This window comes from Puma concolor, chromosome C1, assembly GCF_028749965.1.
Source record: "Puma concolor isolate L17-30 chromosome C1, mPumCon1.1.hap2, whole genome shotgun sequence".
Taxonomy (NCBI): domain Eukaryota; kingdom Metazoa; phylum Chordata; class Mammalia; order Carnivora; family Felidae; genus Puma; species Puma concolor.
This window is the reverse complement of record NC_141674.1, coordinates 13,654,186-13,678,359: the sequence shown is the minus strand read 5'-3', so window position 1 is coordinate 13,678,359 and position 24,174 is coordinate 13,654,186. Positions and strand designations below refer to the sequence as shown.

General features: G+C 55.7%; 1 protein-coding gene across 1 annotated transcript; it reads left to right on the top strand.

Annotated features, from left to right (window-relative positions):
• TAS1R2 (taste 1 receptor member 2) lies at positions 1–20,053 on the top strand. Its single transcript, XM_086720231.1, is given in 9 exon segments — positions 1–443; positions 5,835–6,069; positions 6,072–6,206; positions 6,209–6,346; positions 10,454–10,609; positions 10,612–10,700; positions 17,265–17,380; positions 18,553–19,369; positions 19,371–20,053. Coding segments are annotated over 9 exon segments (1,842 nt in total). The 5' UTR covers positions 1–398; the 3' UTR covers positions 19,482–20,053.
• The last annotated feature ends 4,121 nt before the right edge of the window (positions 20,054–24,174 follow it).

Here is a 24,174-nt window from a genome sequence, read left to right as displayed (position 1 = left end):
CCGCCATCGTGCACCCTGGGGCTGGGGCCACACCCAGGGGCTCCAGTTAATTTAGATGCTTTCTTTCTCTGCCATCTGCTTACCCCCAAGCTTGGTTAGAGAGCCTGACTTTGCTGGGAGTCTCCAGAACGTCCCGGGACCTCCCAGCAACCAGCATCTTTATTCTCCCTCCTTAGAACTGACGCGTGCAGTCGCTGTGCCTCTGCAGCTCAGAGCAGGGGTGGTTCCTGTGAACTGGGGCCAGGGGTGGTTTCCTGGAGGGGGCAAGGCACCGACTAGTCCTCGAAGAAGGAGCCGGGCTTGGCTGAGGTGGGACAGGGGGAGAGCATGAGGTTTTCGGCCAGCTTTCTGTGCCTGGGAACCCCCTCTCCCCACAACCCTGGATCCCAGAGGCCTTAATGGGCCCCAGCTGTAGCAGACTCGTCTGTGTCGAGCATTCCACAGTAGGTGTCCCCTGGCTCCCTCCGGGCCACCAAAGGACCACGACGACATTACGCGGACAGGGTCTCAGATTCCGATGGGTGCCCTGTTTGCTGGAACCATCTCCCTTTGGAAATTTTCAGCTCTCTTTTCTGACAGTAACCCCGCCCCTTGGTGCTGGGTACGGAGAGGGCACCCAGAGCGGGGCTCACCCGGCAGCGCTGACTGCTGCGTTGTCGGGCTAACGGGTATTAACCGCCTCCCTCGCCACTCCCATTCTCTTAGCTGCTGAAACGCTGCTTTTCAGCAAAGGCCGTGACCTCATGATGTTATACGTCGTGGAGATTGAGAACCAGGTCCTAGCATCTGACTATGTGCTTCGAGTCCCCACTTTTGCTGGTTGTGCGACCCAGGGTGAGCTTCGTAAGCTTCTCTGTGCCCCAGTTTTCTCATCTGTGGAATGGGGCCGGTCATAGTCCCCGTTATTGTGATCATCGAGCAAGATGGTGAATGGCGAGTGCACAGCATGATGCCTGGTTCTTACTGGAACACCTGTCCTGGGTCAGGGGCCGTATATAAAGTACTACCTGCCAGGATCAACTTGATCCGGTTCTACTCTGTCTCCTGGGTGAGTATCTGTGCCCTTTACTCCCAGATGTTGGAAATGTCAGGGGCACGGGACCTGTCCTTAACCGAGTGGCAGAAGGTTAAGTTTGTGTCCGAGATAGCAGGACATGCTTTCTCTACCTCCACAGGGCGTTATTCCAGACCCCCCAGGGCCCACCATGCCCTAGGAAGGGATCATCCTAATTCTAGCCTCTTCTTCCCCCCCAGAGTTCTCAAGCTTCTCCACCTGTCCAGGTGTTTCCCCACCCCTTCGGCCATGGCAAGACCGTCACTATGTAAATGTCTGTGCAAATCCCCTGGTGTCAAGCTGCCAGCTCTCTGATGAGGCAGGGCCACCTCCGGGGACCCCTCACTTCCCAGCCATGGGACCCCGGGCCAGGGAAGTCTGCTCCCTCATCATCCTGCCGCGGCTCCTGGCTGAGCCGGCTGAGAACTCAGACTTCTACTTGGCTGGGGATTACCTCCTCGGCGGCCTCTTCACCCTCCATGCCAACGTGAAGGGCATCGTCCACCTCAACCTCCTGCAGGTGCCCCAGTGCAAGGGGTGAGTCGCCAGTGTGGGGCTGGAAGTGGCGATGGGGGCAGAGTGGGAAGCCTGGGCTGGTCCTGTGCTCCTCAGGGGACCACGCCAGGACCAAGGGCTCAAAATGCTCCTCATTCATTGCCAACCTCTCATCCTGCATTATCCCCACCGGCCCGCAGGGAGACCCCATGCAGTTCATGTTACCAAAATCGTTGGCAATTGTATTCTGAAATATGGAGAGCTGGTTGTCCCGCCGTGTCTCTTTTTTTTTTTTTTCAACGTTTATTTATTTTTGGGACAGAGAGAGACAGAGCATGAACGGGGGAGGGGCAGAGAGAGAGGGAGACACAGAATCGGAAACAGGCTCCAGGCTCTGAGCTATCAGTCCAGAGCCTGACGCGGGGCTCGAACTCACGGACCGCGAGATCGTGACCTGGCTGAAGTCGGACGCTTAACCGACTGCGCCACCCAGGCGCCCCTACCGCCGTGTCTCTTAATAAATAAAGAGTTACAGGGTGTTTGAGCCTGGAGGGGTTGTAGAGACCACCCCCACCTACTTTGTCAAGTGGGGAACTCCTACTGAGTCCGTGTCAAGTCCAAGTCTAGACACCAGGGGTTATGCCTTTGGAAGGCAGAAATGTGGTTTTTCGGTAGCAGGTTCTCAGACTGGAGGGGAAGGTTTGCATTTCTCTAGGGCTGTGGTTAGGTGGGAAGGGGTGCTTCCAGGACCAGAAGGGATTTCCTCCACTCACCTTGTCCCCTGTGAGCCCTGGGGGTGGCTGCATCACTCAAGGTTGGGTGAGACACCTTTGTGCAAGCGCGAAGGCTGGGATAGCGGACCCAGCGTGGGATGATGAGATAGTGACTTGGTGCAGAGAGGGTGAAGGCGTCCTGTGAGAGAGGGAGAGAAACAAGAGTGTGTAAAAGCTGACTGTAAGAAATGCACCCTTTATGTGACGTTGGGGAAGATCACATGCTGGCTTGAGAATGACGAATGTGGTGGTACCAGTGACGGCACATTGGCGAATGAATGTTCTGATGCCGCTGATGACGGAGGGGAGTTCAGTGATGGTGGTGATGCTGATAAGATTGATAGCAGTAATAATGGTGATAATGCAAGTAGTGAAGAGTATGGTGAGGATGGCGGTGGTGGTGATGGTGTTGGTCATGGTGGTGGTGATGATGGTGGTGGTGATGGTGATGGTGGTGATGGTGGTGATGGTGATGAAGATGGTGGTAACTGATGGTGGTGGTGATGGTGATGGTGATGGTGTTGATGGTGGTGATGGTGATGGTAGTGGTGATGGTGTTGGTCATAGTGGTGGTGATGATGGTGGAGGTGATGGTGATGGTGGTGATGGTGATGAAGATTGTGGTGACTGATGATGGTGGAGGTGATAGTGATGGTGGTGATGGTGGTGATGGTGGTGGTGGTGGTGATGGTGTTGGTCATGGTGGTGCTGATGATGGTGGAGGTGATGGTGATGGTGGTGATGGTGGTGATGGTGGTGATGGTGGTGGTACTGATGGTGGTGGTGATGGTGGTGGTGGTGATGGTGGTGGTGGTGATGGTGATGGTGTTGGTCATGGTGGTGCTGATAATGGTGGAGGTGATGGTGATGGTGGTGATGGTGGTGATGGTGATGAAGATGGTGGTGACTGATGGTGGAGGTGATGGTGATGGTGTTGGTCATGGTGGTGCTGATGATGGTGGTGGTGATGGTGATGGTGATGGTGGTGCTGATGATGGTGTTGGTCATGGTGGTGCTGATGGTGGTGGCGGTGATGGTGATGGTGGTGATGGTGGTGGTGGTGGTGGTGGCGGTGATGGTGTTGGTCATGGTGGTGCTGATGATAGTGGAGGTGATGGTGATGGTGGTGATGGTGGTGATGGTGGTGGTACTGATGGTGGTGGTGATGGTGGTGGTGGTGATGGTGATGGTGTTGGTCATGGTGGTGCTGATGATGGTGGTGGTGATGGTGATGGTGATGGTGATGGTGGTGCTGATGATGGTGGTGGTGATGGTGTTGGTCATGGTGGTGCTGATGGTGGTGGCGGTGATGGTGGTGATGGTGGTGATGGTGGTGGTGGTGGTGATTGTGTTGGTCATGGTGGTGGTGATGATGGTGGTGGTGATGGTGATGGTGGTGATGGTGGTGATGGTGATGGTGGTGGTGATGGTGTTGGTCATGGTGGTGCTGATGATGGTGGAGGTGATGGTGATGGTGGTGATGGTGACTGTGGTATTGGTGATGGTGGTCACAGACATGCAGTTATAGTGATGGCAGTGGTGATAGGAATAGTAGGTGATGATGGTGATTCTGGAGATGTGGCAGGTGACAACGATGAGATGAAAATGCCAGAATCTTCTGGAGTGGCTCCTTCTTGGGCCACTCCTCGGCTTTCCTATGGCAGGCAGAGGGGACTCCCCGGCTCTCCCATCCCTTCCCCTCTCACTCTGGACCTGCCTCTCACCGCACCCCACGTGGCTCCCCCAGGTATGAAATAAAGGTGTTGGGCTACGATTTCATGCAGGCCATGAGCTTTGCAGTGGAGGAGATCAACAGCCAGAGCAGCCTGCTGCCTGGCGTGCTGCTGGGCTACAAAATGGTGGATGTCGCTACATCTCCAACAATGTCCAGCCCGTGCTCCACTTCCCGGCAAAGGAGGACTGTTCCTTGCCCATCCAGGAGGACTACAGCCACTGTGTGCCCCGTGTGGTGGCTGTCATTGGCCCTGGCAACTCTGAGTCCACTGTAACTGTGGCCCACTTCCTCTCTCTCTTCCTCCTTCCACAGGGGAGGCCCCTGGGTCCTGGGGTAAGGAGCTGGGGGGCAGAGGAGTGGTTATCCAGGGGGCTCACTTCCCCCCACCGGTCCTGGGGGTAGGAGGAGGCAGGAAGTAGGGTCAGAATGTCAACCCCAATCCTAGGAAGGCAGCCCAGCCACTTGGTTAAGAGCTCAGGCTTTGGAGGCAGACAGGGCTGGGTGTGCATCTTGGCTGTGCGTCTTGGCCATTATGAGGTCTTGAGCAAGTCTCTTAACTCTCTGAGCCTCATCTTCCCCACCTATAAAATGGGATGATAAGAGTTCCATCCTAGGACTGTCTGAACGTTAAAGGATTTAAGCTATGTAGGAGTTTGTAGGACACAGAAGCTAGTCGCTTATGTAATGGTACGTAAAGCATCTTGCACAAAGATGAAAACTCAGGAAGTGCTCGACATTATCTTGTACGGTTGCCCGGCACAAGGCGTGACGCCTAAGAGGTCCTCAAAAAAGTGCCATTGGTATGACTACTGTCATTGTAAGTGTTGTCATCGTCATGATTAAAGGTGCCTCGACCAGAACTGGCATAAGGTTTTTATGCATTAAAAAAAAAAGTTTTTATGCCCTAAAAAGCAACTAGCACGAGGCTTGGCACATAGTAGGTAGTTACACTGTTTGCTGTCATTTTTGTTATGTAAAGTGCCATGGGTCTGACACATAGCAGGTGCTTAGTAAACATTAATACGCTTACATGAGGCATCTCGTCCAGGACTAAACTCATTCTTTCTTATGTTTAACAAATATTTATGGAGCAGGTGCTGTTGTAGGGCTGGGGATACGGCAGGGAACAACACCTAGAGCTCATCTCCTGGTGGGAGAGCCAGGCCATGTCCGTAAACACTGTGATATAGGCCGTTGGAAAGTGAGATGTGCACCGGACAGAATGAAAAGGCCAGCAGGGCGAGGGAGGCTGGACAGGTCGGTGGGCAGGCGGGTAGGGGGAGACCTCAGTTTCAAGCGGGGTGGCCGGGAGGGTCTTTCTGACAACTGGACAATGACCTGAGGGAGGGGAAGGAGTGAGGGAGCTATGTGGGTGCCTAGGAGAAGAGTGCTCCGGAAGAGGGGGCAGCGAATGCAGAGGCCGGCAGGAGCCTGGTGCATTGGCTGAACCGGTGAGCAGCCCCGGGACCAGGCGGGACAGTAGGAGAAGATGAAGCCAGAGAGGTGAGGGCCGGGGTCAGTGGTGGAGCCCCTTGGGGGCCACTGAAGGACTCTGGCTGTCCTAGAGTGACATCAGGAGCTGTTGGGGAGTTTTGAGCTGAGGAGTAAGGTGACGGACAAGTGGTCGCAGAGGCCACCCGGCTGCCACAAACAGCAGCAGAGACAGCCAAGGGGAAGGGCGGGGGGATGCTGTGGTGACCCCGGGGCGGGGGGGGGGGGGGTGATGGCGGCCTGGTGAGACCCTAGCTCACGCTGGCGGCCCTCCGCTCTCGGGCAGATCACCTACAGCGCCATCAGTGACGAGCTACGGGTCAAGCAGCGCTTCCCGTCCCTTCTGCGCACAGCGCCGGGCGCCGATCACCAGATCGAGGCCATGGTGCAGCTGATGTACTTCCGCCGGAACTGGATCATCGCGCTGGTGAGCAGCGGCGACTGCGGCCGCGATGACAGCCAGCTGCTCAGCGATCGCCCGGCCGGCGGCGACACCTGCATCGCCTTCCGGGAGACGCTGCCCATAACCAGGCGGTGACGCAGTGGGAGCGCCGGCGCCTGAAGGCCATCGTGGATGAGCAGCAGCGGCAGAGCTCTGCGCGTGTCGTGGTCCTGTTGTCGCCAGAGCTGGTCCTGCACAACTTCTTCCGCGAGGTGCTCCGCAGAACCTCACGGGCGTCGTGCCGATCGCCTCTGAGTCCTGGGCCATCGACCCGGTCCTGCACGACAGGCCCACGCACTGCACAGCCTCCTGGGCTGCACCCAGACCAGCCGCTCAGGGTCGTCTATCCCTGGCAGGTGAGGCCCCGCCCACGGAGAGTCGGGGCCACACAGCTCAGTCGCCGCCACAGCCCTGAGTGGTTGCCATGGAGACCACTGTCCTGCTCTAGCGTCCCCCTCTCTGGCCGGGTCCTGGGCAAACTGGCGGGAGAGGCCAGGGGACGTACCCTGTCCCCAGACACATAAAGCCAGAAGTATTTCATGGTGACAAAACTCCTTTTTTTTACATTAATGTAGTCCTCGCCATCCAAGATAGCCTGTCCCGGCAGGAGATTTGGGTGAAGTTCCCTGGAAGGAGGCCTGGCAGGCAGTGGGCACCCCGGGCCCCCTGCCGTTTCTCCAGGGTGGCGGCCTTGGGGGAGGACTTCTGTGTTCAGCTCTCTGAGGCTCTGCCTTGGGTTTATGCATCTTCTCTCATCCCAGGTCTGGACGATTCAGAGGAGTAAGGAGGCAAGGAGTCGCCTGGATTCAGACCTGGAATTTAAATCTGTATTTTTACTGAGGATCTGGAGGACCAGAGGGGAATTTCATCAGAGATGCACACTGTGCTTGAATGCTTCCTTGTTCGTTTGTTTGCTTTAAAGTTTGGGGCTTAGGTACTCCCCTAACGCTGTCTATATTTTGTCTTTATTCTCGCCTTCCTCCCCTCTTCTCGATCCCCCCTCCCCATATGCTTGTCTGCTTCCTCCACAGAGCCATTGAGTTAGCCCTTTCAAAAACTCCCCCTTTCCCTTAATCTATTTGTTTGTAACCTCTCCACCCCATAATCTCAGAGCCTAACCTTGCAACCCTAAGTGCTTATTTTTTTCTAAAACTACAATGATTCTTTAAAGGAATTCTAGCCTCAACCAGCAGAATATTGTATTTTACTGTGTGCCCTGCTACATTAATAATATACATAATTATTATGGGTGCTTTACTGTCTTTTGAGCATCCAGTGGGCCATGAGTGCCTGGTGTACATCACCCTAACTCGTGGCCATCCTACGAGGTCGATAATCCACAGATAGGAAGGCTGAGACAGGGAGTCAAAGTGACCTGTCTGTGGTGGTTTTAGTGGTGAGCAGTGTTTCGTGGCTTTGAACCCAGGTCGGCCCTTTGAACCCACTGATTTTCCCACCGTACTGTTCAGCTTTCCTAGACAACTGTGGCAATGGCTGTGATGAAGGACCAGTTGACTTCTTTCCTCTCCCAACAGTGGAGACCAAAGAGCACCAATCATGGCAACTCATTTCCTGAGCACCTGCGATGTGCCGGGCCCAGGCTGGGCACTGCGGGTGCCCCGGACCCTCACCCTGGGAAGGACAAGGACAGTCGGGAAGATCTGTCTCTGCCGAGTGCTGCAGGAGGTCAGAGTTGCAGTGTGTGTGTGTGTGTGTGTGTGTGTGTGTGCGCGCGCGAGAGAGAGAGAGGCGGCACCGCTGGGAGTGAGAAGGGCCAGGGAGGCACTGGACATCTCAGGAGGAGAATGGTGGTCTGGGTCGTGCGATCAGGCCACTGTGACCAAAGGATGGGGGACGAGGGGAGCTGCAGGTGACACTGGAGGGCATTCAGTGCCGGATGAAGGAGCTGGGGCTTTGCTCTGGACGCAGTAGCAGCCCACAGTGAGTTCCAAGGCAAGCACCGAAACTGCTGTTTTGAAGACAATCCAACAAGCCAGTTTAGGGTGGAGGTGGAGGGGTGACAGGGACAGGAAGCAGGGAGCCCAGCGCACCATCCCATGGCAACATCACCCAGGGTCTCCACTGGTGTGAACAGTGGAAATGATGCCCTTTTGTGCAGACGCGTTAGACCACGATGCCCTCTGCCCGGGGTAGATGCCACCCTACCGCAGGCACACGGCCCGGTGAGGGGATGAGCTGAGCTCCGGCTGTCCCTCTCCATTACCCCAAAGGCCCCACTTGTGCAGGGCCCCCTCCCCCCAATGCTGGGTCATGCCACGCCAGCCTGTGGATTTTTGTCGTAACTCTTACCCCGAAGTGTCTTTGTTGTGTCTATTTACTTGTTTTCTTGTTTATCGGCTCTTCCCCACCACCCTCCTCCTCCCAGACATAGGCCGGGGAGAGCAGGGACCTTTCAATCCTACCGTCCTGTTCTGTGCTGTATCCTGAGCTGCTGGAACCGGATCTGGCTCAGAGTTGACTCTCAGTGGATATTTCTTGAATGAATGAATGAATGAATGAGCCCCTACTATGTCCCGGCACTATGCTAACCCCTTTGTGTGAATTATCATCTATCCCCAGATGCCCTGTGACTAACCACTGTTACTCGATGGTTGCTGCCCATACAGAGGGGAGATGGAGGTTCATAGGAGTGACGGTCACCCAGCTAGGGAGTGGCCAGGGGGTGGTGATGCTCCAGGACAGGGGCAGTGGGGATGGGGAGGAGGGCGCCCCTCGGAGAGGCGGGGAGGAGGGGGAGGCCCAGGTGAAGGGGAGACTTGGAGATAGAGGCCAAGAGGACACTCCGCCCATGATGATGGGGAGGGTGCGATTAGGGGGAGACTGGGGAAAATCCAGGCTGGCAAATGAGAGGGGGCTTTGGGAGTCCAAGGGAAGATCTTCAGCAGGTCGTGGAATCATAGAGCGTTGGAGTTGCAAGGTGTTCTCAGAGTCTTGGGGTCCAATCCTTTTACTTAATGGGGTTGGGACTGGGGCCCTTGGGGCTCTAACAGTGACCAGCCGGCCGGGACCACAGGCCACCTGCTCACCACCCTCACTGGCTCTTCGCTGCGTCCTTCTCTCCGCCTCTGTCCACCCCAGCGTCTCAGCTGTGGCCCATCTGTCCGTCCGTTGGGAGGCAGAGCTTTGTCCTCAGGCAGACCTGGGTTTGAGTCCAGCTTGGCCCCACTAGCGGTGCAACCTGGGGCAAGTTAATTAATATCTCTGAGCCCCAGGTTTCCCCTGGAAAGGATGATACGCACCCTGCTGAGTTTTTGTGAGGATTAGCAGTGATGTGCGCACATTACCTGCTGCCGAGTAGAAGCCGAATGTCCTCCTCTTTCTCCTCATTCATTGCTGACACCAGTGTCTAGACAATAATACTCCAGGCCTCCTCCACTCAGGAGGGTTGCAGGGACAATACTTTCTGACCCCCTGCCTTCGAGCCCTGGAATCCGACACCAGGACCTGGTTCCCTGTGGGCCCTTCACGGCATCCGGATCCCCATCCAGAGGCCGCCACAAGGGAGGAGTTTCCTCCTCTCAGCTCCCAAGACCACTGCCCTCAGTCCCAGCAACATGTGCAAATTCCAAAGCGGCTTCTGGAGACCTCACTCCCTGGGCAGAGCAGGAAGAAGGCTAGGGCCCGAAGCACTTGGCTGTCTGTCTGTCAGTCCCCGAGGCGAGGTGAGCTCTGGACCCCCAAGACATAGCCCAATAGACTCATTTATGGAGGGAAAGCCGAGGAGTCAGATTGATGGGGTATCTAAGTTGGAAGCTCTTTCGAGGGCAGGGTTGGGGGGTGGTCAGCCCAGAGAGGTTCAGTGACTTGGCCAAAGTCACACAGCAAATTGAGGAAGGAGCTCAGATTGGAATTCAGGCCAAAGGATGCCCAGTCCAAAGTGTGTTCCAGTTTGTACAGCTTCCGCATTCTCAGAGTGACGGGGGATGGCACGGGGGAGAGACCGGAGGGTCGCCTGCAACTGTGGGGAAGCCGGAAGCACCCAGGGGGCAGGGGTGAGGGCAGCTGACCCTTGCAAGTGAGAGAGACGGTGGACTCTGGAGCCCAGGTGTTGGGTCCCCGCGGGATGGCCGAGGTGACTTCCAGGGAGCAGGAACAATGTCGACACCTCGGCCGGAGGGGAGCACTTCCTAGTTTGCAGGCCCTGTGCTAAGCTCCCAACATTGGAAAACTCATGTGTTGCTTCAGAGCCCGGGAGACAGGGTTTTTGTTGTCCTACTTTGCAGAAGAGGAGACCGGAGCTCATGGAGGTTGGGCGACAGGCCCAAGGCTCAGAGCAGGTGGCAGAGCTGGTGCCTGAAACCAGGTGTGTCCGACTACAGAGCCGGGGCTCCCAGCCGCTGCCTCCCGGGTGGCCACATCTGCGGTCTCATTGCCCCCTTGTAGGGATACGGACACCCAGTCTCGTGGGGTAGTCACTCTCCCCCAGATCGGGCCCGACTTCTGACGCCAGCTTCGCTTCCTTTCCCTGTGGCCTCTCCAGCTGCTTCAGGAAATCTGGAAGGTCAACTTCACCCTCCTGGGCCACCAGATCTTTTTTGACCAGCGAGGGGACCTACTCATGCGCCTGGAGATCATCCAGGGACGGTGGGACCTGAGCCAGAACCTTTCCGGAGCATCGCCTCCTACTGCCCGGTGCTACGACGGCTGAGGGCCATCTGTGACGTCTCCTGGCACACGGCCAACAACACGGTCAGCTCTCGGAGGGCTGGTGGGGGGCTGGGACCTGGGTCTGGGCACTGGCTCGTGCAGGCGTGGCAAGGGCCCTGTGGACCTGAGATCCATTATCGAGCACTGATGGCGTCCCTATTTGTGGGTGTCCCTCCTCCCATTGACTAAGCACTGTGGAAGTCTAGAGATTTCTGGATCCTCAGGACCCAGGGGCTCAGGGGGCTGCGCAAAGTGAACGTTAGGTGGACACGTGTGTGCTAAGGACTTCAATTCTCATGTCAACCCTGGGAAATAGAGAGTACTGTTCCTCCTGTCTTTGGGGTTGGGAAACTGGAGGCACAGAGGGGGTCGCGTGACCCATAAAAGGCCACACAGCTTTCGCACGTCTCTATACGCAGCATTCAGTCTACATCCCATCGATTAGTACTCGCGTTTTGGGGACAGTAGCTGTGTTCACCTGTGTCTGACATCTGTCAGTCTGAAAGCTCCTTTGTTTTACCCTCTTAGCTTACAAGCTGTCAGAATGGCCGTGATGTGGGGAAGGGTAGAGACCGAGCCTCGTGGGGAGGGGGGGAGGTAGGGGGATCTAAAAGTTCAAAGAGCCAGGGCACCTGGGTAGCTCAGTCGGTAAAGCATCCGACTCTGGATCTCAGCTCAGGTCTTGATCTCAGGGTCGTGAGTTTAGACCCCTGTGTTGGGCTCCATGCTGGGCGCGCAGCCTACTTAAAAATAATAATAAAACAAAAGCTCCGCCTGCCTTCACCAGTCCTCCCAATGGACTGCACACTTTATCCACAGTTTCTGTGGTCCCGGGTGCTTCTAGTTCCTATGCTTCGTGGGGGTTTTTATGGAGTCAGTTGGGTTGGTGTCTTTAATGGTTTGCTAGGGCTGCTGTCACAAAGGGCCACAGTCTGGGGGCTGGAAGTCCAACTCAAGCCGTCAGTAGGGTTGGTTCCTTCTGGAACCCTCTCCAGAGGGAGGATGTTGCAGGCCTCTCTCCCAACTTCTGGTGGTTAGCTGGCCATCGCTGGCTTTCCTTGGCTTGGGGTTTTCTCACCCGACCTCTGTGGTCACCTCCACGGGCACTCTCCCTGTGGGGGTGTCTGTCTCCAAATCTCCCCTTTTATAAAGACATGGGTCATATTGGAGTGGGGGCCCGCCCTACTCCAGGATGACCTCGTCTTAACTGATTACCTCTGAAATGATCCTAGTTCCAAATAAGTTCACATTTTTAGGTCCTGGGGTTTCAGACTTCAGTGAACTTCGAGGGGACGCAAGTCAACAAATAACGGTCTTTGCCTGGGGTTTTTCCTGGGAAGCAGAGCCTGAGGCAAGGGTTTATGTGCAGTTTATTCCAGGATACGCTCCATGGGAGCAGGAGTGGGTGATGGGGGAGAGTCCATTAGGGATAGAGAGAAAGTCAGTAGCAGGGAATGTTCTTAAGCTGGACACCGACTGTGAGCTCGATCTTACCGGAACCTTCCGAGGGACCACTTTAGAATTGTCCCCAAGGGAAGGAAGAGGATGGAATGGATCCACTGGTCTGTACCACCCCCCTGCCTGCTGTGGCCCAAGGTCGCCGCACGGGGCATTAACTCCCTTGTGCCTCCAGGTCACACATGTGTGGGTGCCCAGCAGCTCCCCACGAGCATCTCACATGACAGCCCCCCGGGCAGAGAGCGAAAGAGACCGAGTGCAGCTTAGGGGAGGTGCTGACAGGTAACCCCTGCGTGGATTGGTTGCTATGGCAGGGGCAGGACTAGAAGGTGGGCCGAGAAAACGTGAGAGAAGCCACAGAGATGGATGGCCACCCGTCGCTGTGCTCACGTCCTCCCCACAGCCTGGTGGGCTGGCGCGTTTGGGGCAGCAGCCAGCCCGGCGTCTTCACGGGGACTCGAGTGGACACCATCACAGGCCCTGTAGCTGCAGCGGGGGCCAGGTGGAGCTGCTGTTCCTCATCCCTCCCTTCCACCATCCATTCTGGAGTCCTTCGCCCTTGGCCACTTGGCTGGTGGGGTGTTCTGGACATTTGTCCCCGGGTGTCTGAGCCCGTAGTCGCCTTGTCCGTGCCGGTCCGTGGTTGTGGCAGGTGTCCAGTAATGACCCGGCCACTGCGGTGAATCTTCTGGATTCCTTCCTAGCCTCTAGTGTGGTGGGGACCTGGCCCCTCCTGCTAAGTTAACTACCTCCTCCTTTCTTGGCCTTCTCGTTCCCTGACGTGTGGCCCCTGAAAAGCCAGGAGGTAACCTAGCACCCATTTTGTCTGGGGATACGTAGACATGTTCCCTCTTTGGGGGCCGGACCCTGGATTCCAGAAGAGTCCAGCCTGTGGGGACAAGAAACACCGGTTCTAACAACGAGCCCCCGAGAACAATGGTGAGCGTGGCCGAGCCTTCTTCCGCCCCGTTGTGGCTGGACCCACGTGTTCTAGCTGTTGGGGCCACAGTGCTACATACCCGCCTTTCATTCAATGCTTATACCTCACCCTGAAGGGCAGTGTCCCTACCCTCAAGGTGTTATCTGTCCCCCAGCTGGTACCTTACCTGAATGCTTAATACACCATACCATTGTTTTATCAGACGGGATACTTCTCGATGGTGGTGTGGAATGTGTTGGGATCAGTGGATCCTGTGGTCATGTGCCCACATCACACCCCCTTTGCCACACAATGGGTCTCTTGTCTGGGGTGACTTTGTGGGGGGACCCATGACACTAACTTATTCACTCTGTATGCCTTGGGATGGGGGTGCTGCGTGGCAGACAGGGGAGGCACGTTCTTACACGGATGAGTCAGTGCTCCCTCCAGGGAAGAAGGCACCTGCGGTTGATAGATGGGCCAGCATCCATGTAGAATGGAACCAAATCAAGGGCTCAGTGTGGGTTCCAGGCTGGAAGGTTAGGTATTCAGCGGTGGCAGTAGCTATGCTGAGGAAGCCCAAGACGCTGAGCTCCCACCCACAGCCCCCATCCTCGCCACCGCGGGCACTCCGTGCAAGCCCCGGGGCGGCTGACCCGTACTGGAAGCTTCGTCCTTTCCGTCTGGTTCTTCATCGCTCCCTGGGTTCTCGACGGGCATGGGCCCGAGACACAAAGATCATCAGGCTTTGCGCTCACTCTCGTACATCCACGCACACACCCTTCCGCCCAGACGATGTCTTCTCCACTCTTCTGGTCTTGTTCTTTCCAGGCCCACCGAGCAGCCGGCCAAGCCATTCATCGCTGCCCAGCCGTCCAAGAATATCCACTCTCCGGGGCCTTTCTCCGTCCACACCAAGCGAACAAACACGTGCTGTGCTCTCAACTCTACCCCCTGGGGACACGTTCCCTCGTTACCGCCCTTCGGGGGCGTCCCCGAGAGGAGCCTAGTGTGGCGACGGTCCGTTTTGAGCTCATGTTAATATATCAAGCTGGGGATAGATTACCTGTGAATCACTGACCTAAGAAACATACATGTCCGTCCCCCCTCCCCCCCACCCCCGGGGCCTGCTTTGGCCTGATCCCAAATGTGCCATTTCCGTTGTGTGGACATTTGCCACTCTTCCTGCCTGACCACGCAGCTCTGTGCCTCTGAGAGTCACTTGATGTCCTGAGGCCACGTGCTTGTTCTCCACGAAGGCCCAGCAGGACACCAGGAGCTGATTTTCAAATAGCGACTCGTACTCTGGTGGAAGGTATGTTGTAGCTACGTTTTGCAACCTCTCGAACTGGGGCTGGACCCTCTTGTCCCCCGCAGATGACGCTGGCATCAGCAAATCTGCTTGGCCACATGGCCCGAGTGGCAAGGATAGCACGTCCTACAGCCAGAGCCTGCTTCAGGGTCCTCCTCCGGGCTTGTCATCGTTTGCCTGGAAACCGGACGTCGTCCGAGCCACCTGATAAATGCGGGTTGCAGCAGTCTTTCCAAGAGCGATTTATGCGGTCGCCCCCAATCTCGAGAGGTTCGCCAAGTGCCAGACGTCTCTAACGGCAGAAGGCAGAAGATGTCACAAGTCGCCCTGTCGCGTAGACAGGATGTCCTGGCCTTTCCCAGACCACAGGAGCCCTGAAAATATCACCGGTGTGGCAGGGCCCTTATCACATACCCTCCTACCTAAGTATTTGTGTCTCGCGTGGGCGTGAAGGGTGCTTCCTGCTTCCTACTCACCAGATCCCGTCGGTACGATGCCATGAATAAACTGGACCCGCATGATGTTCTGCCGAATGTCAGAGCGATCCAGTTCCATGTGGACAGAGAATAGAAGAGTAAACTTAACTGTAATAAGACAGCAATGGTAGTGATTTGAGAGCTTTCTCCTCTTTTAATCAGGCATTTAGAGCTGCACAATCCCCTCTAAGTACTGCGTTCACTGCCTTCTATAAGTTTGGGTATATATTAATGTAAAATAATTTTTTAATGTTTATTTTTGAGAGAGAGAGAGAGAGACAGAGGCAAAGCATGAGCCGGGGAGGGGCAGAGAGAGAAGAAGACACAGGATCGGAAGCAGGCTCCAGGCTCCGAGCTGTCAGCACAGAGCCGACGCGGGGCTCGAACCCACAGGCCGTGAGATCATGACCTTGAGCTGAAGTCGGACGCTTAACGGACTGAGCCACCCAGGCACCCCGAAACTTTATACTTCTTAAACACTAACTCCCCGCTCTCTCCTCCTTCCCGCCCCTGAAGCCACCCTTCTACATTCTGGTCCTATGAATTGGACTCAGAACCTCATATAAACGGAACCACACAGCATTTGTCTTTCTGTGACTGGCTAATTTCACTCCACATCATGTTCTTACGGTTCATCCGTTTTGTGGCGTGTGTCAGAATTTTCTTCCCTCTTTAGACTGAATAATTCATTCTAGGTATATCACATTTCGCTTATCCGTTCATCCATCAATGGACACTTGGGTCGCTTCTACATTTAAGCTATCGTGAATAATGCTGCACTAAACACGGGGGTACAAATGTCTCTTTGAATCTCTGCTTTCAATTCTTTTGAGTAGACACCCAGAAGTGGAAGCCGGATCGTGTGTTAATTCTGTTTTTAATTTTTTGAGGAACTGCCATACCGTTTTCCACCACTGCCATCCCAGGCTACACTCCCGGCGGTGAATGAGGAGGTTCCGGTTCCTCTGCATCCTTGCCAGCCCGGGTTATGACCCGTTTTTTTGATAGCAACCATCCCAATGGGCGTAGGCTGGTCTCTCACTGTAGTTTTGATTTGCCTTTCCCTCATGATTACTGAGCAGCTTTTCAAGTACTGATTCGCCATGTGTGTATCTTCTTTGGAGAAGTCTCTGTTCGGGTCCTTTGTCCATTTCCGAGTTCAGTTATCATGTTTTAGGAGTTCTTTGTATATGCTGGATATTAATCCCTTGGTAGATGAACAACATGCAGATACTGTCTCCCATTCTGTGGGATGCCTTTTTACGCTCTCCATACATCACCCTCTCTGTCGTTTGGTGGACAAACGTTTTCCATTTTCATGAAGTCCTAGCCAGGAAGGTCATTGCCAGGTCCAGTGTCCTGAAACTTGTGCCCGGTGTTTTCTTGTAGCAGCTTTTATGATTTTAGGTCTCCCTGTAAGTCATGGATCCATTTTGAGGTACCCGCACGTGGCATTAGGTCCAACTTTATTCTTTTGTACGTGGATATCCAGCGTTCCCAGCACCATTCATTGGAAAAACGATCTTTCCCCCACTGAATGGTCTTGGAACACCCATCAAAAATCATTTGACCGTATGTGTGAGGGTTTGTGTCTGGACTCTCTGTTCTATTTTATTGGTCTGTATGTGTGTCTTTTTAAAAAAAAACAACAACAACACAAAAATCTTTTTTTCAAATCTTTCTTTATTCTTGAGAGAGAGACAGGGTGTGAGCAGGGGAGGGACAGAGAGAGAGGGAGACACAGAATCCGAAACAGGCTCCAGGCTCTGAGCTGTCAGCACCGAGCCCGACGCGGGGCTCAAACCCACGAACAGCGAGATCATGACCTGAACCGAAGTCGGACGCTCCACCGACTGAGCCCCCAGGCGCCCTGTATGTGTGTTTTTATGCCAGCACCACAGCGCTTGGGTTACTGTAGCTTCGCAGTTCAGTGTTGAAGTCAGGAAATGTGCATCCCCAGTTTTGTTCTTTTTCAAGATTGCGTTGGGAACTCAGGGTCCCTTGAGATGCCATCTGAATTTTAGGATGGGTTTTGCCCCACTCTACAAAGTGAAGTTGTTCCCTCCCATCACCGAAAACTCCAGGAGTGGACCATGAGACTCCAGGCACGGATAGATCCAGGGTCTCATTCCCTCCAGATCTCAGGTCCTTCCTTGGAATGTCCTCCCTCTATGGAGACACAATGGCTGCTGGCAGCCCCAGAGCCACATCTTATCTGCCCGGCAATCTCAGAAAGTCTCCGTCTCGACAGTCGCGCGCTGTTACCTGAAGAAGGTGGACCAGGTCTCAGGCAGGCCAAACGAAGGGGGTGGGGAGGGTCCCTACAACGGTCCCATTCTAGTGTCAATCCCTGCTCCTTCCCCATCCCGGACAGGGGCCAGGCTCCCTTTCCTGAGCATCCTGCTGGTTGGGCTCAGGATCTTTTGCCTTCCTCCCTCCAGATCCCTGTGCCCATGTGTTCCAAGGACTGCCAGCCTGGGCAAAGGAAGAAGCCCGTGGGTATTCATCCCTGCTGCTTCGAGTGTCTCGACTGCCTTCCAGGCACCTTCCTCAACCAAACTGCAGATGGGACTCACAGACCCACACCCCTGCCCTGCCCTGCTCTGCCCTGCCCCGCCCTGGGGTTCTCAGGGCCCTTCATCTTTGGCAGGGTCCCTGGAGTCTCATCCAGGGGACACAGGTGTCCAAAGGCCAGGGACCATGTCTGATTCCGCTTGTATCTCCCTAACCGCTGGTGTAAGAAAAATCTTCAATGCTGTGAGGGCGTGGGGGTGGGAGAAGGAACAGCCCTCAACCAGGCGAGGCTGTAACTGATCCCCTCTGCACACACATGTAGCTGAGGGCCCAGGGGGGTCAGGCCAGAGAATGTCCACTGGATGAATGAATGAATGAACGAACGAACAAACACACAAATGAATGAATGTCTCTGTCCATAGAAGAAATGTTTCTGGCAGACAGGGCTAGGATCTAATTTCTCTCTGTGGCCTCCCGAGTGCCTCGTGTAGTTCGGAGGATATAATGTTTGCTCGGTGAATGTTTATTGAGTGACATCCTTGATGAGAAGAATTGACATCTCCCCCTATAGATCATAAACTCCAGGAAGGGGGGGACAATGTCATCCCTCCAGTGTTTAGCACAGTTCACCGTTGGGGCCGAATTATTATTTTTTTTCATGACTTCACAGATTAGTAACTAAGCGGTTCTGTACATCTACCGATCAGAGTACTTACGACGTGCCCAGCAGAGCCCAGGGCACAGAGTAGGTGCTCAACAAAAGTTTGTTTGCAATTGGTCAGTAGCCGGAAGTCAGGGGGCTCGGTTTTATCCACGTCTGTGCTCTCCCATCTCAGATGCCTATCACAGTGGATGGCGCTCAAAAAGCAACTTGAATAAACGGTCGAATGTCCATCTCACCAGAGGGTACGGTCTTGGAAGGGAGGCATTATGGTTGCCAGGCTCTGAGTCAAGGGGACCTTGGACCACATCCTGCCTCTGTAACTGTCTGGTTTTGTAACTGCCTGGAGGAGCCTCAGATGCCACATCTGTGAAATGGGGTTGCAGTGAGGATCTGATGGGCCGGTGGATACGAGGGACGCAGTGAGAGGTGGCTACGACCACAGGCATCGCCCTTGGCTCGCCCCCTCCCTACCCCTACAGCCTGGCCGGGTGCAGGTGCAGAGGATGTGGGTGCCGGGAAGGTGGGTGTATCTGACGGGAACTGCTGTGGGCTCTTGCAGACGAGTTTGGCTGCCGGCTCTGCCCGAGTTGCGGGTGGTCCCGGAGGAACGATGCTTCCTGCTTCAAGCGGCGGCTGGCCTCCTTTGAATGGTGCGAGGCACCCGCCGTCGCTGTGGCCGTGCTGTCCATCCTGGGCTCCCTCCGCACACTGGCCATCCTGGTGATCTTCTGGAGGCACCGCCACGCGCCCATGGTTCGTTTGGCCGGGGGCCCCAGGTGCTTCCCGATGCCACTGCTGCTGGCATAGGTGACGGTCCCCATGTACGTCGGGCAGCCCACGTTTTTCATGTGCCTCGGCCGCCAGACCCTCTTCACCCTCTGCTTCACCGTCTGTATCTCCCGTGTCACCGTGCGCTCTTTCCAGATCGTCCGCGTCTTCAACATGGCCAGGCACCTCCCGCGTGCCTACGGCTACTGGGTCCGCTACCACGGGCGCTGTGTATTTGTGGCGTCCTTCACGGTGCTCAAGGTGGTCATCATGGCGGGCAACGTGCTGGCCACGACCGCCGAGCCTGCCGCCCGCCCCGACCCCGATGACCCCAAGATCGCGGTTCTCGCCTGCAACTACCACAACGTGCTGCTGTTCAACACCAGCCTGGACCCGCTTCTGTCCGTGGCGGGCTTCAGCTTCGCCTACGTGGGCAAGGAGCTGCCCACCACCCACAACGAGGCCAAGTTCTTCACCTTCCGCATGACCTTCTGCTTCACCTCTTCCATCTCCCTCCGTACCTTCATGTCTGTCTACGAGGGGGTCCTGGTCACCATCCTGCACCTCGTGGTCGCAGTGCTCAACCTTCTGGGCGCTTTGGCTCCTGGGCTACTTCAGCCCCAAGTGCTGCGTGGTCCTCTTCTACCCGGATCGCAACACGCCCGTCTACTTCAGCAGCATGATTCAGGGCTACACCACCGGGAAGGACTAGCACTGCCCCCTGGCTGCCCAGGGGGCCAGAGGGCTCCGCCCTGGGAGATGGAGACCGGGGGTGGGGCTGGGGGTGGTGGTGACTCGTTCAGCCCCTGCTGGGAGCAGGGACGCCACCCCGCCCTACTCTCTGATTTGGCCTCCCCCTCCAGGTTCTCTGCCCCCTGGCCGTTTTTACCCACCCGCTGGTGGATGCCTAAAAATACGCTTTCCCTGCAGCTGTTTGGCTTGCCAGGCACTGCCACCCATGCTAGGAAAAGGATCCGGGGTGACCTCCCTATTGGTCTCCAAGACAGAGATGGATCGAAGCAGCCCACAGTCGCCATCTGGTGGTCACAGCGGGTGTCCGCAGGTTCCGGCTCGGGGCAGCCATGCTGGAAGGCTGGGCTGGGGCTGGTGTTGGGGGACATCCTCCCGGCATCATTCACTCCCTGCCCACGTGTCTGCGCCTCACCTCCCAGACTCCCCCGCCGCCCAGCTTGGAACCCAGTTTGGGACCCAGCTTCTCTGAGTCATGGCTGCGCATAGGGGCTGCTTCATAAATGCTTATGAATAAACCTCCCTTGGGTGAAAGGAAGGCGTTTCCTTCTTGTTTCCAGAGGTTCCGCCCTCCCCCCCCCCCCCAAGAAAGAAGACTGGGATCGGAGACCTCAGCTTCCATTTCCGCGTTGACACTTCTGAGCTGTGTACTTTGGGCCAATTCTATTTACTGTTTTGGAGCCTACACGGCCCCTTCTCTAAAATAGGAACAATAAACCAAGGGCACCCTTGACACACTGTGTATTAGCCAATTTGACGATAAATTATATTTAAAAAGATTAAAAATAAATCAGATAAAATAGGAACAATACCTACTTCACTGGGACATAGGAGGATCGGAGAGAATGGGCGTGAAGTGCATACAGTAGGTGGTCAATAAATGCCAACCATTTTGCAAGTTCACATGTCCCTCGAACCATCAGGCTTCAAAAGGAGGCTGTGTCTCCTTTTTACACCCAAATGTCCATGGTATATGTTCGAGTCCGTGGTACCAGCCTCTTGCGGCAACTGGCTTTGCCCCCAGAAAATTCTGGGTGTCGTCTTGCGGTACTTGGGCCCCCCCATGTGCTCGGAGCCGCCCCGGCACCGCTGAACCTGGAAGACGCTGCCATGCTGAGTTCAGCTGTGCCTGTGCCCATCACCCTCGATGGCAGGAGGAGCCCTGACTTCGCCGTCCAGGGGTCAGAGCCGGCCTGTCACAGCTCACCAGGGAGCCCCAACTTCCCTGCCGACGCCTCCGAGCTGCAGCCTGGAGAGGCTGAGTGACGGGCTCAGGAATCAGTTACTGGGGTGACCTCGTGACTGTGTCAGGACTCCCCTGGGAGTGATTTCTAGGTTGGCCCAACACCGGCCCTGGCAGGAGCAACTTTCCGGAAGCTTCATGTGAGGCAGGGAAGGCAGGACTCCCTCTGGTCCTGAGTCTCTGTCCTTCATGCTTCAAGGTGGCGGGTGATGGGATCTCGCTTTGAATCACCTGGAGTTTGGGAAAACAGCCTCCGTATTTTGGGAGCTGCTTCTCCGTAACAGCAATGGCAGGGACGGTCCTCGTTTCCCTTTCCTGAGCATCTTTCCAGAGCCGGCCCACAGCAGGTGCTCCATGAATATCGACCGGACTGAGTCACGTTGCTCGTCCCCCCTTCTCCTCCACCACTGTTCCCTCAGGCCACTGCATCATGAATCCCATTCACGTCCCGTGGCCTTGCGTGCCGGACCCTGAGAGGCGTCTAGAAATACAGGACAGGGCCGCCTGGGTGGCTCGTCGGCTGAGAGTCCGACTGTTGATTTCAGCTCGGGTCATGATCCGAGGATCGTGGGTTGGATCCCCGCATTGGGCTGAGCGTGGGGCCTGCTGAAGATTCTCTTTCTCTCGGGGCGTCCGGGTGGCTCAGTCGGTTGAGCATCCGACTTCGGCTCAGGTCATGATCTCACAGTTCGTGAGTTCGAGCCCCGCGTCGGGCTCTGTGCCGACGGCTCGGAGCCCGGAGCCTGCTTCGGATTCTGTGTCTCCCTCTCTCTCTGCCCCTCCCCTGCTTGCACTCTGTCTCTTGAAAATGAATAAACACTAAGGAGATTACAAAAAACAAAAAACTTAAAAGATTCTCTTTCTCTCTCTCTGCCCCTCCCCCTGTTCTGTCTCTAAAATAAAATAAATAAATAAAAGAAATATAAGACAAACACCTGCGCTCACCATTGATGAGGAGGCAGCTAACACGAATTACCCTCCCCGAAGGCTTTACTGCATTATCCACTATCCTGTCCTTGTTTTATGGGTGGGGGGAGCTTCCCCAGCCCCTCACAGCCGGGCCCAGATGCCTCGCCCGGGGAGCTGGTACGGGGAACCCGGTCATGGCGGGAGGGGCACAGTCTCTCCACTTGGGAAGGACTCTGGGGCGGTGGGCGGGGGGAGGCTGGTGTTTGGAAAGAGCAACCAAGGGCGGAGAAGTGCTTGGGGCGGGGGCAGGAAGTCTGAGTGTGAAGACAGAAGGGGGGGGGCGGCAGGAGCTAAGGTGGGCGCAAGGAGACCCGGGGGGCGGCCCGAGTAGGAGCGCGTGGCTGGGGTGGCCGGTGTGAGAAGCGGGCTTGGAAAGAGAGCCGGAGCTAGACGGGGCGGACCCTGACCTTGCCCACCTGGTACCCACTTCCGGCACCCGTGCGCACGCTGGCTCGCTCCCTCCGGGGTCCCCTGAGGGGCTCCTGGCCACCCCTTGCTTCTGGTCCTATTCCTACCGTCCTGAGCGCTGGCCTGGCCCCGACAGCTGGAGACTGCCCGGGAAGCCCCCAGGGGAGAACGATTGCACCCCTTCCCTGTCCCCTGCTCTTGCCTCCCAGGGGAGACCCCGCCCAGTCCCCAGCTTCCAGGGAGCAGCTCTGTGCCCCGTCTGTTCCTCGAGGTGCCCATGTCCCATCCCCCTCACCCTCGGGACCAGATTGCCAAGCTCAGGGAGTTTTAAGCTCTTAATTCTCTTTCCTTGCATGCTTCTGACGCCTTGGTTTACAACTTTTTTTTTTTTTTTTTAAGAGATAATGACCTCCTTTTCCTGCTTCTGCCTCATGGACCCCCATTAGAGAGGGAATCCTGGAACCCCACTGCCCTCGGAGGCATCCGCTCCACACCTCCCCCTACAGCTGCCCTGAGCTGAGATGTTGGTCCTCTCTTGTTCCCCTCCAGTGACGGGAGGCCCATGGAAGACAACGCCAGCTGTTAGAAATTTTTCTTAGATTGACTCAAACCCGACCCTTGGGGATTTTCGTTTATGGACATCCGTTTCATCTTTGGGGACGGCACATTAAATCTCATTTTTCTTGCTCACGATGGTCTTTTATACCCAATGACAAAAAGAATAGTGGCCTCTAGGGGTGCCTGAGTGGCTCAGCTGGCTGAGCGTCTGGCTTCAGCTCAGATCATGATCTCACCGTCTGTGAGTTCGAGCCCCGCGTCGGGCTCTGTGCTGACAGCTCAGAGCCTGGAGCCTGCTTTGGATTCTGGGTCTCCCTCTCTTTCTGCCCTTCCCCCACTTGTGCCATGTCTCTGTCTCTCAAAAATAAATAACACTAAAAAAATTTAAAAAAGGGGGGGGGTGGCTCCTGGGTGGCTCAGTCGGTTGAGCGTCTGACTTCAGCTCAGGTCATGATCTCGTGGTTTGTGAGTTCGAGCCCCACGTCGGGCTCTATGTTGACATCTCGGAGCCTGGAGCCTGCTTCCGATTCTGTGTCTCCTTCTCTCTCTGCCCCTCCCTGCTCCTGCTCTGTCTCTCTATGTCTCAAAAATAAAGATAACCATTAAAAAAAATTTTTTTTATTAAAAAAAATAAATGAATAGTGGCCTCTTGAGGAGGGTGCCACACGTGGGATCTCTAATCCCCACAATGACTGCCCCATGGGTACCAGTGACCCCCCTGGCATCCCTTTCTCTCCCACCCTACCTGGAAGCCCCCATGCTCCTAGGAGAGATCTCTGCTGTTCTAGGGGAGCTGACTCTGTCCTGGCTCCAGGGAATGGAGTCAGGTGACCTTGGCCGAAGGTTGGTCCAGGGCAGAGGGACTCCCGGGATTTTTCCTGGGACAAAGGTTCTTCCTGTAGAAACTGGCAAGGCTGAGACACAGCAGCTCGGGGCAACGCTTGTGGGACCACAGGGCAAGTGAGCCTTAGAGGAAAGCTGGACTTTGCAGAAGGCCAAGTGCAAAGATGGAAAACCTGGGTCCTTGGAACCGTTTGAGCCCATGGATCTTACTTGGAGGCGGCCCTTCCTCCGAAACCTCCCGCGAGTTGAATTGGGTTTTCTCTCACTTGCAGCCCAACACATCTGTGTCTTACCCAAGAGGAAACCGAAGCTCAGAGAGGCTGATTAACTTGCTCGGGGTCAACCAGCTTACAGGTCGGGGAGCTGGGACTTGGAGAATTGGGGGTGGGGTCCGGCTATTGTGATCTCAGATCATCCCTTTTTTGTCTCGAGGTTTGTCCATTGCTCTGGGGACCGGATTTTGAATCCCAGCCTCGTCCTCTCCTTTGGACACACTCTCTCTGACCTCTTAGGGCACCTCTCAAGCTTCCCCCTCTTGGAACCCTGACACCCTTCCCATACCAGTCCAGCTGAGCGATGCCCCCTTGACCCAGTCTCGGTCGCAGGCCTCCGCAGCTCGGATCCCTTCTGTGGC